Source organism: Notothenia coriiceps, unplaced genomic scaffold (assembly GCF_000735185.1).
Source record: "Notothenia coriiceps isolate Sejong01 unplaced genomic scaffold, NC01 NC01_scaffold00015822, whole genome shotgun sequence".
Taxonomy (NCBI): domain Eukaryota; kingdom Metazoa; phylum Chordata; class Actinopteri; order Perciformes; family Nototheniidae; genus Notothenia; species Notothenia coriiceps.
Genome location: NW_011348523.1, coordinates 207,926 through 223,225, shown reverse-complemented (window position 1 = coordinate 223,225; position 15,300 = coordinate 207,926). Strand labels below are relative to the sequence as shown.

General features: G+C 41.5%; 1 protein-coding gene across 1 annotated transcript in view; it reads right to left on the bottom strand.

Annotated features, from left to right (window-relative positions):
• Positions 1-15,300, bottom strand: part of LOC104949275 (neural-cadherin-like) — a gene marked incomplete at its 3' end in the record, with an annotated part of 64,198 nt that overhangs the window by 11,252 nt on the left and 37,646 nt on the right. Inside the window, exons 4-6 of the mRNA XM_010775609.1 lie at positions 14,578-14,782; positions 13,277-13,388; positions 10,322-10,571 (exon numbers count right to left, since the gene is read on the bottom strand). Of these exons, the coding sequence (XP_010773911.1) occupies positions 10,322-10,571; positions 13,277-13,388; positions 14,578-14,782 (567 nt within the window). The remainder of the gene's footprint in view (positions 1-10,321; positions 10,572-13,276; positions 13,389-14,577; positions 14,783-15,300) is intronic.

Below are 15,300 nucleotides of genomic sequence, written 5' to 3'. Positions count from 1 at the left end.
CCAACTCCTCGAACCTGCGAGCATTGGATAGTCGGCACCCGACACACTGCCCCTGAAAAATGAAACCTGAAAGATGTAACACACCTTTCCGTGTTCGGAACGGATGCGAAACGATCGCAATGAAATGTACCCACACACTGTGTAGTTTCTTTTATGGAGACCCGAATGAACAGATGTAAGTAAATATGTGAGTTGATATTCTAATTTCGCGAACGTTGTGAATTATGGACATTGTATAACAAGATGATGAAGGAGTAAACAAAGGATTTGGTCTCAGAACCCTACAGAATATCATAGACTTACACCAAAAATAACCCCACCACCAACCTTCAGTACAATCAATAGAACTCACTGCAGTACATACCGCACGGACATAACCTAAAAACTTGTGCCTAGGCCCACATGAGGTAAGTAAAGGACCGAAAGAGATTCTCCTCTTCTCCCGGTTACCTCTTTAGCACAGACCACGTACAACGGGGCCAACAACAGGTGGCTTACCCTTTGTCAAAGTTAATTGATTGTCTTATGTCAGACATAACAACATAATCAATAACTACTTTTGTCTTCTCTTCTAGAGCTCGCATGAGAAAATTTCTAGCTCGGACGTGGCTAATCGAAATACGGCCATGAAAAAATGACGTTCGATCGTAAAGTGCCCCGAGACTACTCGCGACAACAAGAAACATAGACACAATCCTCCAAATTCTTCAAATCCAGTCATGAGATGAAAGTGGTACTTTCATAAAATATTCTTGTTGTGGGGACGATAGTACCTATGCACAACGGACAAAGAGGAACTCCATATTTCCACTACCCACGACGGACATAGACAACAAATACTTGTGGGAGACGCCAACACACCCGGAGACAACACGAGAGGGTGCATAAGTACTATGCGACGAGAAACAGTCGGACTCTCTCGGGACGCGTCCTTCTCGCACAGCGCCACACGTCGCCGCGGCGTATGCGGAAGATGTGCAGCCGGAGCTCCCTGAACGAGCCGAGCCAGTCCCGTTTGTGTGGCGTTACCTCCTTCGGTGAAACGCTCATAGCAGAGACGCCGCGTCTCGTTCTCTGTTCCACTCGGTCGGGGTGCCAGTCTCTAGTCACGTCGGCGCGTCTCGACCTCGTCGGCGAGTCGGTGCACTACCGATCTAGTCGGTCACAGTAAACAGGACGGTGTTGTCACCCCTCCACTACCCTCGCGAAATGTTAAGTGAGAATTGTCCGTACACCTTAGGCGTTAAACACTTAACGAAAGGGAGACACACACTTTTGCCTATTCGTGTCCTACCTTGCCGACATTGCCCCGGGACGTGTGATGAAATCGACAAAATGTTTGGATTTCTGGTTTCTAGTTTACAATTTTCTTTTAGATGTAAGTTTACGGTGGTTGTTAACCATTTATTTAGAGTTAGGCTTCGGATGTTTTAGGTTTTCTTTTTGAGGTGGGTTTGTAGTTTAGACTTGTTTTTGAAAGACCTTGCGCTTGACACATGAGTTAGATTTTATTTAGAGGTTGTTTAATTCCCGTCTAGTATACTTATGCGAGGGTACAGCACGTCATTATAAAGTTTTGTTTTCAATTTCTTTCTGTTAGACACATGTTTTCTTTTTTAGCTCCGGACGCGAGCTAACAGTTCTAAGAGATGAGTGCGGGCTGAAGGAGGTGAGTGTTGAAGCGTATCTCAGTAGTTCTGTCTGTCGAGGTTGATACGAGTAGATTTCGCACGAGGGTTTTAGTAGACGGAGGTTTGTGTTGTAAGAGGGTTTTTTATTGCGTACTCTTAACGGTTTTTAGACCTTTCTTTTAGAGAGTTTACAAAGGGGGGATTCTTTCGCTGTCCTTCGCGTGAGTGAGACAATCTATCCCCCAAAGCCACGGAGACCCATGCGGAGGAAGTACAGCGCCAGGAGGGGTTCGTAGAAGCGTCGCGGACGACCCTCCTTTATATGTTCCTTGACCGTGATCACTCCCACTTTAAATATAGATTCCAACTTCATACTTATGTGGAGTCACATGCCGTACACTGACACACTACCCAGCGTCGTGTATCTGTCGGATATTGGCCCTTGTACACGTGTTCTATAGTGTTTTCGTCCTAATCTCTATCTTTGTTGTAACCGCGTGTTGTCATCTCTCGATCTAACGTGACTTTTGGTAAAAATTGCATGTTTTAGTCTGTGGGCTTACTAAATTCAGTTCATGCGGGGAATTGTCGCCCCAAAAAGACATCACTGACACACGTTTACAAGTAAGATCGACAGTGACTCTACTATGACAACGCGCGGACTAGAACATACTAGTTACCAGCTAAACGGCTGTTAAGACACTCACCGAAAAACCCCCACGTAAAAGCGTCCGAATAACGCTCTGGCTTAGCGCAAACACAGTTAAAAGAGACGTGTATAAAAAGGTCCTTTATGATACGAATTGTACCGGCTCCCCAAATTGGAGCTCATACTTCTATCCGGTAAAGATGTACAAGATCGAGACAAACCCCCAGCTTACATAGACAACGTAATTAAAACCTTCCTATAATCCCTGAAGACCTAGTAGGCCGTGTAACCGGAGTCGTAGTTCATCCTCCCGTAAAACTCCATGATCGCCTTGGCATCCCACGGGCGCAGTTCCGAGGGGCTTGTCTGAATTTTATAACTACACCCGTGGACGATGAACTTCTCCCAGGGTCAAAGTGGAAAGGACCGCGGGACGGCACCCAAGGGAACTCGGTTCCGATGGTCGAATAAATAACCTTTCGTTCCCTGCTAGAGCAGGTGTTCGTCTCCGTATAGTTGACATAGTAACACGAAACGACCGAAGTAGTCCATGTCTAGGGTTTACAAGGAAATTTCGCGTCCGGTATGGACGCTACTCGATCTAGTTTCACCAGTGTGTCCTCCGGTATCCGGAGGCAAGTATACATACTCGGTAAAGGAGCACTGACGTAATTTCGGCAGTAAAAGACTAGAGCGGACTTGTATCCGAAACGATCTTTTACGTAAAGTTTCTACGGTTAATATTTAGCGCCCGAGGATCTAGGTAAAAGAATTATGGACTACAACAGACGAGTTACACACCGATGAGCAAATGATACGTCAAAAGATTATTTGTTCGAGTGGTATTTGTATACGCGTTCCACATCGTGTAGCGCGACGGAGATGCTACAGAGAGATATACACCGACGAACACCTGGAGGAGTTGTGATTACCGATTAATAGTAGAGAGACTGTAGTAGATGGGGCACCGGAGAATCGATGAGAAGACGGATAACATCATGGAGGAAGAACAAACCTCTGCGACGTACAACGTACGTAAGGAACGAGACGCGCGACCCCAGTGATCGGTGGTGTACCCCAGAAGCTGTGGAGGAGTGTGTCTGTCCTGGTAATTTTTGGACGTCCCACGTTTGACTGCCCTACTTGTACACAAATTCGAATTATTTTTTGTTACTTTTACTAAATTAGTCGGGACTCTTGCAGAAGATGTTGCTATATCAATCTCTTCCTGGACACGGTATATATTTGTTTATGTGTATTTTTGTTTGGTAATTACGAGATTTGAGGATCTTGTTTACAAACATCCACATATAACATCGTTAATATATGGACAGCCCTCCATGTTATGGATCACTATTAATATACCCGGACAACCAAAGTAAATATAATTTATATCTAGCCGTAAAATGTACTACAAATAGTGACATGTTTTCTCGTAAAATTAGTCGATGACAATAATTCATGGATAGACCCTCATAGTATTTCTAAATTATTACAGAGATTTTCAGTTAAATGTTTTAATCATTTTTGTTATTTTATATTATAAGTATACATTTAAATTATTTTAGGAAGGTTGGGTATTCTTACAATATTTTCGGATGAACACACACAGTCTCTACTTTATGGAAAGATGGATGTGGTTGTGTGTGTCGTCGTGGGAGAAACCGATGTATAATAATTACACCCCAATCCACAACGTATCCCTCGGTATCTAACCCGTCGTCCCGGCTGTCTGAGTTTTTTATCGAAGGAGAATCTTATTATCGCCTCCAAAATGTAGGAGTTTATTTACTTATTCCGAGTCAAACACCTATCTCTATATCCCAGTAAATAATCAAATCCATATTAAACGCGAGGGGTGTGAAAACACGTGTCGAGAGAGTAAAAAATCATCTAGTAATAACCCACCTAACCAACTGGGATTATGTCTGTACCACCTGATACTTGTGAAAGAGAATCGTAGAGTACCGGCACGCGAGTGTTTATATAACTATAGTATGTCAGTTAGTGCACATGCCAATGTCAGGTGGTATTGTGATGTGTGTAACAATGGCATATAGTACACCTAATCTAGAACTGACTCAGCGCTCTATTACAATATTATATACTGATTAGACAATTAAGACATCTAATCCCGAAATAGTAAACGCAGTTAATGAGAAATTGCGCGGTTGAATATATGGATGTGTTAGTCTTGCGTTTACTGTTTATGTTTAATGTTCCCGTCTTTTTATGAATTTACGAGAGATATGTTTTTTAATTACTAAATAACAATACATGTCACTAATACTAATACCGCGCATCGTACTATCTACTGTCCAGCTGTTGAATTGTATCTGTTATGCACATAAAATTATCTATTACTTTATCTCTATGAGCGTTATCCCGACGAACATCCTATGTCTCTATGCGAACCACATGCATAGTAATTCATTCCGTAGTACCTAACACCTCCATACAGTCTCCTTTTCAATCCTCCATCGATTTTTCTCCATGCCATTTAAGTCACGCAAGAATCTACTTAGGACGTACTACTATTGGATGATACTTCAATAATATCGTTTGCCGATTCCTAAATAAAAAAAAATAATAAGGTTTACACATTCAACCAATTATCTCTAGTCCGCAGGTCAGACTTATATGACGTTAATTTATGATGTTTACTATATATAAATAACAGTATACAACTTCCTGAAAACATACTTCTTCACATCTTTTGTATATATCGTTATGACTTATTATTATTATAATGTATTGTATAAAAACTTATGGATTTTTGTTATATACAATTGTTCGAGAGAATTGTTAAACTTTTATTAGTATCATCAGTTGATGGACGGTTTTAACATAAGTTGAGCGAATAAAACGGAGGCATAACGTACAAATTTGACGTGTCACAGTATAATTATTACCAACATAGCGAGATACAAGTGATGTCGAACATATTCAGACCAGTGTATGTAACGTATCAGCAAAACACAGTAGAATGTCTACACTGGTAGGCAATTAAATCGACGACCTCTTCTTTCTAGCCTTCCCCTCCACACATTCCCCCTCGTTGCTTACACATAACCCCTCCCGTTGATAATTCTCGATCGTCGGCACGCTGATAACAATTTTTTTTTTTAAATGGCACTTCATATCAAAAAGGTTGCCGACCCCTGGTCTATGATGACAGTTGACATCAGTCTAGGACCTATCTCCGCCCACCCCCTCACGCGTCCGTGTGCGTAGGACGGTCTAGGACCTAGCTAGCTGATTCTCCGCTCAAGAAAAGGCTGAGGTGAGGTAAGGTGTTGTGATGATCCTGTTTGCCGTTAAGTTTTTCATTTGTCCAGCTTTAAGTGTAATTTTATGGATAACATTACTATTTCTTGCTCGTATGGTAATGCATAATTATAATATTTTGAAGTGTTTTTGTTACTACTTGGATAAGTTATGTTGCAGTTGTGTTCTTTTTTTATTATTATCTAGTGCTAGGCAGTTAGCGCTGTGTTGTTAGCTGTCAAAGACCTCTGTGCAGAGTTATTTGACCACCGGCGATCGCAGACGGAAGTTCAAAGTTTGCTGCTCGTTTATATCGCCCAATTTTCAAAACGCGATCAAAATACCCATTCACATGTCTTGTGGCATGCCTGAACTGTAAAAAAAGTATTGTAAATGCATATACAATCGTAGTCACTTCATATCGTATGTTAAATCATTGTTTTAATTTATGGCCTTGGTGCCCTGGCTTTTGGCCTTTGTGCCCTTAAAAAATTGACAACTCAAAAGGCCAAGTGGCCTTGCCCCTAAAATGACGAAATTCCAGGCCTGGTGCATATACTGTATCCCTTCACAGAACTAAAGAATGCTTTTAAATAAGGTTTAATGAGATGATGGTATCAAAGCTGAACTGTATAACATAAAAAGGCACACATGCTGAAAACCCAACCCCAGCAGAGGGGTCTGGGGGGATTCTCCCCCAGGAGATTTTTAGAAATACTAACATATAAACTACGCATTCTGGTACACTCTGAGAAGAAAATAAATAAATATTGTATGCCATTGTTTGTTTTTCACTTTGTTCTGACAGCTGAACTTGTCTGAGTGAATTACTTCAGATTGTGGGTAGGGTAGATAGCCCCCATTGTTCTGTGATCTGTCAATCATCAAACTGGGGGTCGTACTTTATTATGTGTTCTTTTTATCTGAAGTTGTACCCATGGATGTATAAAGAGTAGTTCTACCGCAAAGTTATTCTCTGTGGGGACTTCCGGCAACAATCTTGATTCTGATTGGCCAGAAGATTCGAAAAAACATCAGCATTGATGTTTTATTGAGAAGATGATCACTACTGTACGTGACAGACGTTTTCAAAAACGTTTATGGTCTCCAGTACTTCCAGTCCAACGCCTACTGCATGCACAACATTAGAAAATCGGGCCTTCAAAAAAAAGTTTGGGTCGCGGGTCGCGACCCACCAGTTGAGAACCACTGTCCTACATTACATTATTACATGTCATTTGTTAGACGCTTTTATCCAAAGCGACTTACATACTCAATACTGTGGACAATCCCCACAGGAGCAATTTGGGGTGAAGTGTGTTGCCCAGGGACACAACGACATGCTGACTGCAGTGGGGTTTGAACCTGGCTGTGACCCCCTGATCCAACGCACATCACACTGCACCACATGCCTCCCACAGTCCTAACCAAATATCTCGCAGAGGGTCGTGAGGAGTGGCTCCTTATTTTCATCTAAAGTAAAAGACAGAGAATCAGCACTTTTGAAACAGGGCTGAAACAGAGGGGATTATGGGATGCTACAATGATCTGTTTGGTATTTGGAGCCAAACACTTGACATGTTTTGTATAACCGAGAACTATAATATATTGATGAAAAATAGTATAATAGGGGACCTTTAAGACACTGACCCTATCTCAACGTTTCAGACTGGCTTTTAATATGTGATTAATGTTGTCTCCTTGGGCTAAATGTTGGTTTATTAGCTCGATTTAAATTCAACTTTTTATCTTTTTTATTTCTTTTTTTTACCTCTGTAACGTGTCTTTGAGAGATAAAGCGCAAATAACATTTTTTATTTTTTGAATATACGCATAGAACACACCCAGACAAATACAAATCATTGACACGGTCCAAAGCATCAGCAGACTGATTAGACTTATGGTTGCGGCTTTTGCTTGTCACTATGATTTAACCTGTCCTCTTAACCGGCCAGACTAGAGAGGAATGATAATGTCTACCGGGATGGTGAAGCTATTGGACAAATGGTGCTTCCGCGTACCCGGGCCCACTGTGGCCCATTTGATCCAGTACCTTTTAAAATGTCAACAGTGATTTGCTTGCTTTGTGGTGCTAGGGCAGCCAGATGCCCGGCGAGAAACAGGAGACTGATATAGCTCCGGTGGACAAAGATCGGAGCGATGGAGATGAACTGCATTGACTTGGAGTACGCGGGGATGAAGAGAAATGAAAATAACAGAGCAGAGGCGAGAGAGGAGCAGGTGACAAGAAAGACGGCTGACACTGAAGTGACAGGCAAAGTGATATGAGGGAGTGCGAGAGAGGAAGCCTGATAGACACGGAGCAGGATGTGAGAGGGGGCGGTGTTCTCACAGACTTTTGAGTTTGACTCGTCAGCAGAACTCATCCCCTGTGAGATTTTGTGCTGTATCCTCTCCCAATGTGTGTGTGTGAGTATGTGTGTGTATGTGGGCTGGGAGTCCATGTCTGTAGTGAGGAGTCAGAGGTGATTGATGGTTTACAGAAGAACGCTGATGGGTGATTCGTCTCCGCCCGCTGCGGCAGTCTCCGTGGCAACATGAGTGACCTGTAATCTGTCACCCGGCTCAGAGGCCACCTCTCCGCGGCTCTGTGGGATGAGACGTATACACTCCCTCAGCTTGTCTTCCTGAAGCATCTCCCTTCATCTCACTGAACTGTGAAGTTGTACTCAGACGGAGGAAGCCGCCTGTCCGTCTGCCGGCCGGCCGCATGTCGGCTGTTTGCATTTTCTCTGCCTGACCATCGCTCACTGTGAGCCTCTTTACAGATGACAACCGAGAGGTCAAGCCAGGATATTTGCATGGAAGGATCTCAATCAACCCGAGTCGAAGATAAATGAATAAAAGTCATTGGTGTAAGGTAACGAAGTGTACTCAAGTACTGTACTTATCTACAATTTTGAGATACTTGTATTTTACTTGAGTATTTTAGTGTTTTGCTACTTTGTACATTTACTCCACTACAATTCAGAGATAAATAGTGTACTTTTAGTCCGCTATATTCATTTAATACTTAATAATCAACACTTAAATCAGACTTTAGTTACACCGGGAGTAAATTCACAAGCTACCCTGCAGTATACTAAGTCATTAAAACTAGCTGCACCTTTACCAGCTTTGATAAACACTTCAATGCATCAATAATTATAATCAAACCATATAATATATATTATTCTGAAATAGACCAATCTGCATAATGAGTACTTTACTCCTTTCAGTATATTTAGATGCCAATACTTCTGTACTTTTACTTGAATCCCATTTCGAATGCAGGACTTTCAGTATCCCTACTTTCTGGTACTTCTACTATTACTTAAGTACAAGATTTGAGTACTTCTTCTACCTCTGAGTAATCTACATAGTATCTACCAGCCTTGTAATGCCCCCTTCCGCTCTCACAATGCTTATCTACATATCAGTTATCCACAGAGTGACCAACACACCCTGCCTGGCAACATGCCTGCGTTTCTCTCTGTCTGCTGGTCTGGCATGAGTGTTTGTCTGGCTGCCGACAGCTTTCTCCGTTTATCTGCATATCTGACTGGCTGTCTCCCGTCTCCTCGCTGTGCATGTTTTGGTATTCTCTTCTCGCTTGCCCTGCTACCGTGTTCCAGTGTGTTTTTCTCCTCATTTTTATGTTTGTCTGCCCACATCTCCACCTCTCTGCCCGCCTGTTTGGCTCTGTGTCGAGCCACACACCGAGACTGACACCTGACAATGCAACACGAGCGAGGAACAGAGGTATGCAACAGCCTTCTTTGAAGGTCATTCAAACATGACTGAAAGGACAAGGGTTTACTCGTTTTGGTGAATAAATGCAGCAGTGCCACAGTGACAGTTCCTGCCCACCCACTCAAACAGCTTCGCCAAAAAGGTGCTCGAGGACACACTGGATTGCATCCGGATGCCAGTATGCTGCATAATTTTGAAGAATGCCCAAAATAAACCCCAGCGATTTCACTGAACTTCTGAACAAGACACATTTCTTTTATCGAACCTGCAGGACAGACTATGAAATATATTGAGTTTGCTTAACTGGTGTGGGTTTTACTACAGCCCCATTGATGCAATTTGGCCAGCAGCAAATATTACCACGCCAAATAGCCTGAAGGAAAACGGGTCTGAGATGTGTAAAGCAACGACATATGTATCCGTGAAGCTACTACCTTGTCGGTTCAAAGAGCAAAGCAAAGATTAAATGTGATGAAATGCGTTCATCTGGTGGATCCGAGATAACTCAGTGCCAGGAGCAGAAACACTCCTTAAACTTGTCATCTTTGTGACAAACTTTGATCGTCATAGCTGAACTCTGGGCCCTGAGAAAAACTCACATTTTTGCTTTTATGATTTGGGCTACAGTAACAAAGCCTGCAGCAAAATAAGTGGACCTTGAGCACGCTGCTTCTTGTGTATGAGGGGGGCCTTGCAAATAAACTAATTTTTGTGTTTTCAGAAGCAACATTCACAAAGACATATTAACACTGCATACTTTTTGTAATGGCTTATTGATCCACTAGCACCTTTGAGTCCTGGACCCGCACTTTTCTTATTCTTACATACAGCCAATAGATGACTACATCAGCATCAGCTTTCTCTTAAAGTTCCTATCTCGGTCATTGTTGTATTTTTGTTTGGCAGAAAGGTAAAAATGTGAAAAGCTATGGTGTAAAAATGAACACCACAAATTACGGAGAAGGATTTATGGGAAAGAATGGACAGCTATTATGTAAGAATAAGTGGTAAAGCTGCTCACACAGGCTGGGAGAACTCGGGGGTCTCATCGTTGATGTTTGCCATCCTCACACGAACCGTAGCCGTCCCCGAGTGAGGCTCCGCCCCGCTGTCCGTCGCCATCACAACAAACTCGTACAGATGGTTGGGCCTCTCGTAATCCAGCCGCCCCGCAGGGAAAACGGTCCCGTGCGGTGAAATGCTGAAGTCCGGACTCAGGGTGTAATAGGTGAGCTCAGCGTTTAACCCCGAGTCACAGTCCGTGGCCAACACTGAGGGAAGACATCACACATGGACCATCAATTCACAGTTAATCGAAACGAGCTGATGAGATGGCATCCGCTGATGAATATGTTGACATCTGTGTAGATCATTATCTCTTTATGGCCTTGCGGAACATGCAATAGATCATAAGCTCTGACAGCCACAATTACTAGCACATAAACTGCACTGACTGAGCCCCTTCAGAGTAATTACCATCATTTGTAAAAATGAGCTTAAAGACGGCAAAAAGACCCACTGAAATAAACAAGTTGTTTTTTCTGCAGCAAGCGTTTGGAAATGATTTAATTCCGTGGTCATTACACCGAAAAAAATATATAGATTTTGTTTCTAACGTGTGATGGAACTACAGCCACTGATATTGACAACCTCCGTAGCCGAGCTAATTTAAGTTTGCTGTTTGAATTTCACTTAAAGTCAGTGTTTCATACACAGCCCCTCTAGCTCAGAACATAAGCATATTGCAAATTCTTTTGATGTGTGTATTTCCTGTTTTTCAGGAATCAGCAGTAGCAGTCTTGCATCTCAATGCTTCTCACCTCAATGTTTTGTAATATAGTTCTTTACTGTTCTATATATAAATACTTCTTTGGAGTGTTTAATGGGAATGAATCATTCAATTTTAAAGTTTCATTTAAACCTAGTGCTTTCTCTCCAGACTATTTCTCTTTTTCACCATCAACCTCAGTGGGTAAAGTTAAAGTGAAAGCCTCATTGTTAAGTATTCATGTGTCTTTGCCTAGTAGAATGCAATCTGATATTGGGGTAATGGGGATTTCACTCCCTTGGTGCATGAGCACTTTTCACTAGTTTGCAGTTCAGACCGGCAGATTAAAAAATTAACATTATTTAGCTTTTTTATCCAGCTTTTTGGCCACCCATGGTGATAGGAGATACTTTGTTTGTTATCAGGCATTTCAATATTTAAAAGGTAGAATAAAGTATCACATAGCAAAACATTTTATAAACATAAAACTTCACCTACTTCCATGTCGCGTGAAGAAGGGAAAAGGTCTAAAGATGTCAAAACAAGTGTATAGTATAAAGAACTGCTCTATTTATCATGCTTGACTCAACTCATGCAAATATTCACCTTAGTCTAGCGTCACCTACTGTACTGCCAACAGAAAATGACTTATGTTATGCTTTGATGTACTCTTCTTATGAAGAACAATGCATTTTGGCTTGTGGCCTTTTTAGAGTTATAAATAAGATCAAAACATAACATTTAAATAGGGTCGGCATAAAGCAGAAAGGTACAAATAAATATGAAAGATGATCAATCATATTCATCCACACACATATCGGCCGCTGGCTCAACTAGAAAGGTTGGTTTTGTTCATGGCCATTTGGCTCAAGGCCAGAAATGCTGATCGTAATGCATTTCATGATGACCAAAAGCCAAAACACCTTGGTCTCACAATTTAGTATTTTACAGGTGTTGCAGGGGCCTTTTTATTGGAACATAAAGATATATCTTTTCGGTCTGTATTTGTAGCATAGCGATATATAACTTCCCATCAGTAGGTCTCGCTGAAGACTCCCTTTGTGCAATCTCTCTACCTTTGATCTCTCCTCTGCTGAGTTCCTCCTACGCTACTGGTTGTTTTATTTTTTGTTGATGCATTGGTTTGCATTTGGTGCCATTTTTCCTTCCGCTAGCTCTGCACAGCCAACCATTTCTGCCGCTCTAGGCTGTGTATTCGAATGTTTTAAGATTAAATTAGTTCCATTTTTCCCAACGAGAATCCACTAGAATCATTCTCCCAGCCGTAGATTCTCACAAATCACTTTCGGTAATCCATGTGGAACTGAAATCCCACAGGTGCAGAAGCATTTGACAAAACTAAACAGTCAACATAGTGAAATGCTAAAAAAGAATACTCCTGAATAATTCCTGTAGCTAGGGTTTTTTTATGCCTTGAGCCCCTTAATTTGTGAGTCAAACATAAGAGAAGTAGTTGTGTAGTGAAATATTCCAAAGAGAACCCAAAGGTAGAGTATCTAAAAATACGCGTGAAGAAGGGAAAAGGTCTAAAGATGTCAAAATAAGTGTATAGTATAAAGAACTGCTCTATTTATCATGCTTGACTCAACTCATGCAAATATTCACTATTCATCTTTTAACAAGCAGAACATTCTATCGAAAGAGGCAACACGTCCTAGTTAGAAACGTATGTTATCAAACATTGTTAAACAGAAAAATCAAATTATTGAAAAAAATACACAGTATAGCACTTTTCTACTCTTGCCTCAGAGGGATTTTTCAGTGTGTATTTTTACAAACATTGCCACTCAAGTTAAGCAGCGGCAATGACAATAGATACGCTTTCAGCCTCATAATTGATAATTATAAGGTAGCCTCATGCAGTAACAGATACATTGACATGTCATCATTCATACAGTACATAATAAATCAAAACAAATGAATGCTGTCTTTGTAGCAGCTAGCTTAGCTGAGTATAACTGAGATGATGATCACAGATGTGAAAGATGTATTAGTTTATTTCGGTTCGTGAAAAATTGACGTATTATGGGTCTATAAGCCAAACGATGAATCAAGTTCTGAATAAAGGCCTTGGCATTCTCCCAGAATACATCTGTTGTTTTCCTGCAGAAAAAGGGACTTTTTGGAGAGTTTCTCTCTCTACAAAGGAACAGATGGATGTGAAATATGGGGTCAGAGGAGTCTCACCCTGCAGCAGGGATGTTGCTGTGGTTACAGTCTCAGGGACTCCATCCACACTGTAGATGGATTGGAGGAACTCCGGGACACAATCGTTCTCATCCGTTATCAACACCTGAACCTGATTAGTGCCAGTGTGATGGGATAAGAAGAGAGGAGAGGCGAGAGGAGAGGCGAGAGGACAGGAGAGGAGAGGAGAGAGGAGAGGAGAGGAAAGGAGGAGAGAAAAACAGACAAAATCAGAATGGAAGAATATAAAATTAGCCTTTCTTTAATAGCGTTCACATCCAGGAGACAACCATACGGAATGCTCGTATACTGTACCTGTACATTCTCCCAGTCCTTAATCTAAATGGCATTTTATAGTTCTTCAAGTCGACAGTTCACCACATCCTTTATCTTCCATTTCATGATTTGTCCGAGTCAAAAATAGAAATGTTCTAAGCATGTGTGTTTTTTTTCAACAAAAGCCCCCCTTCCCCTGTCCTACAAGCTCCCTGTCACCACTGTGTGTAAAGTGTGAAGTGACAGCTGAGTAATAGTCCTAAAATAACTGGGATAGGTTTCCCCAGTCTCCATCTCCTATACTGAGACATGTGGCTGAGCAGAAGGAGATTTTTGTCTGCTGAATCTGCGGTGATAAGCGAGTGCCTGACATGATAATTGAGAAACAAAATCTTTAAATTAATAATTTAAATGATCCTGAATTCATGAATAGTTTATCTAGAAATATTCGCTGTGAATTAAGTTTTTCGGATGAGAAGTTCTTATGCGACGTGCCTCAGAGTGTGTGCTATATTTTACAAAGTTCATCTCAGTATCACACTCTCAACAACACGCACTTACTGAGATTAGAAAAAAAAAAGGGCTGAAAAACAAACGGAAGAAAAAAATAATCACTTAGTCCCCCGGGTGACTTGTTAACATTTCAGAACCATTCAGCCATGCCTTTTTCTGTAGACAGCCAAAAACTCGGCTGCATCTTCTCTGTTGCTATCACTGTTGATGTCAACAGGTCAGCGCTGACATCAGATCATTGCCTCTGATGCAGACTTGTCAGACACATAACATTTAGGTGAAAACTGGTGACTCTGAAAGCTTTATGGATGTCCAGTGGGAGAGCACAGTGCAGTAACAACAACATCATATTTTCTTCTTCAGTTTAATTCAGCAGTCAGAGTAAATGCTTGTGTGACAGATTTCAGAATAAAGCATCACAGAGGACCTCAGTTTTGGGCTTGTTTAAACTGAGTGTATGAACTCCTCTATGACTCATGTTGCTGGCTGTATCTCCCTCTAATTAAACTAACCTCTGTGGCAGTGCTGAGGCTGCCGGGCTCTTCGCTGCTTCGCACCATTAGCAGGTAGCGACGCTGGTCACTCTCGTAATCTAGCGTCCTGGTCAGACTGATCTCCCCTGTGTCCTGCTTGATGCTGAAAAGGCTACTGGGATTGATCAGCAGGCTGTAGATGATAGGCTGGTTCTGGAAAGAAATGGCAAACACAGCCAGGAAGCTGCGGAAACAAAGAGAAAACAGATTAAAAAAATTAAGGAACAACTTTACTGTTCAATATCAGTTGCACACATGTTGGATTAAAATTGAAATCCTCTTTTCCCACATGAGCACAGCGCTGTAATGAAATCAATTCCTATATGGCCCATTGACTATGTGCTATAAACACAGTCAATCTTTACTCGTCAGTCCTTTGTTATAATGTAATACTATTATGCATATATCAATGTTTATTTTTACGGTTAAGAGAGTTTGCGTTCCCCTAATGGTGTGTGATGATGATATGTCAATTTACGCTCGAGCGCACTGGTGTGACCAAATGAATATTCATCAGCATAAGTTTTAACAGGTAGCGTTTGGGAATCCACATCTTAGACAAGGGTGCCTTTATGCATGTCTGAATTAGTTAATGTAGGAGTTGTTTTTTGCACAGACATGCCTGCATGCATTTCAGTTTTAATTAATTTTACAACTGTTCTGGTGTCGATTAATCAGTTTGCTTTCATGCAGGCATCCATC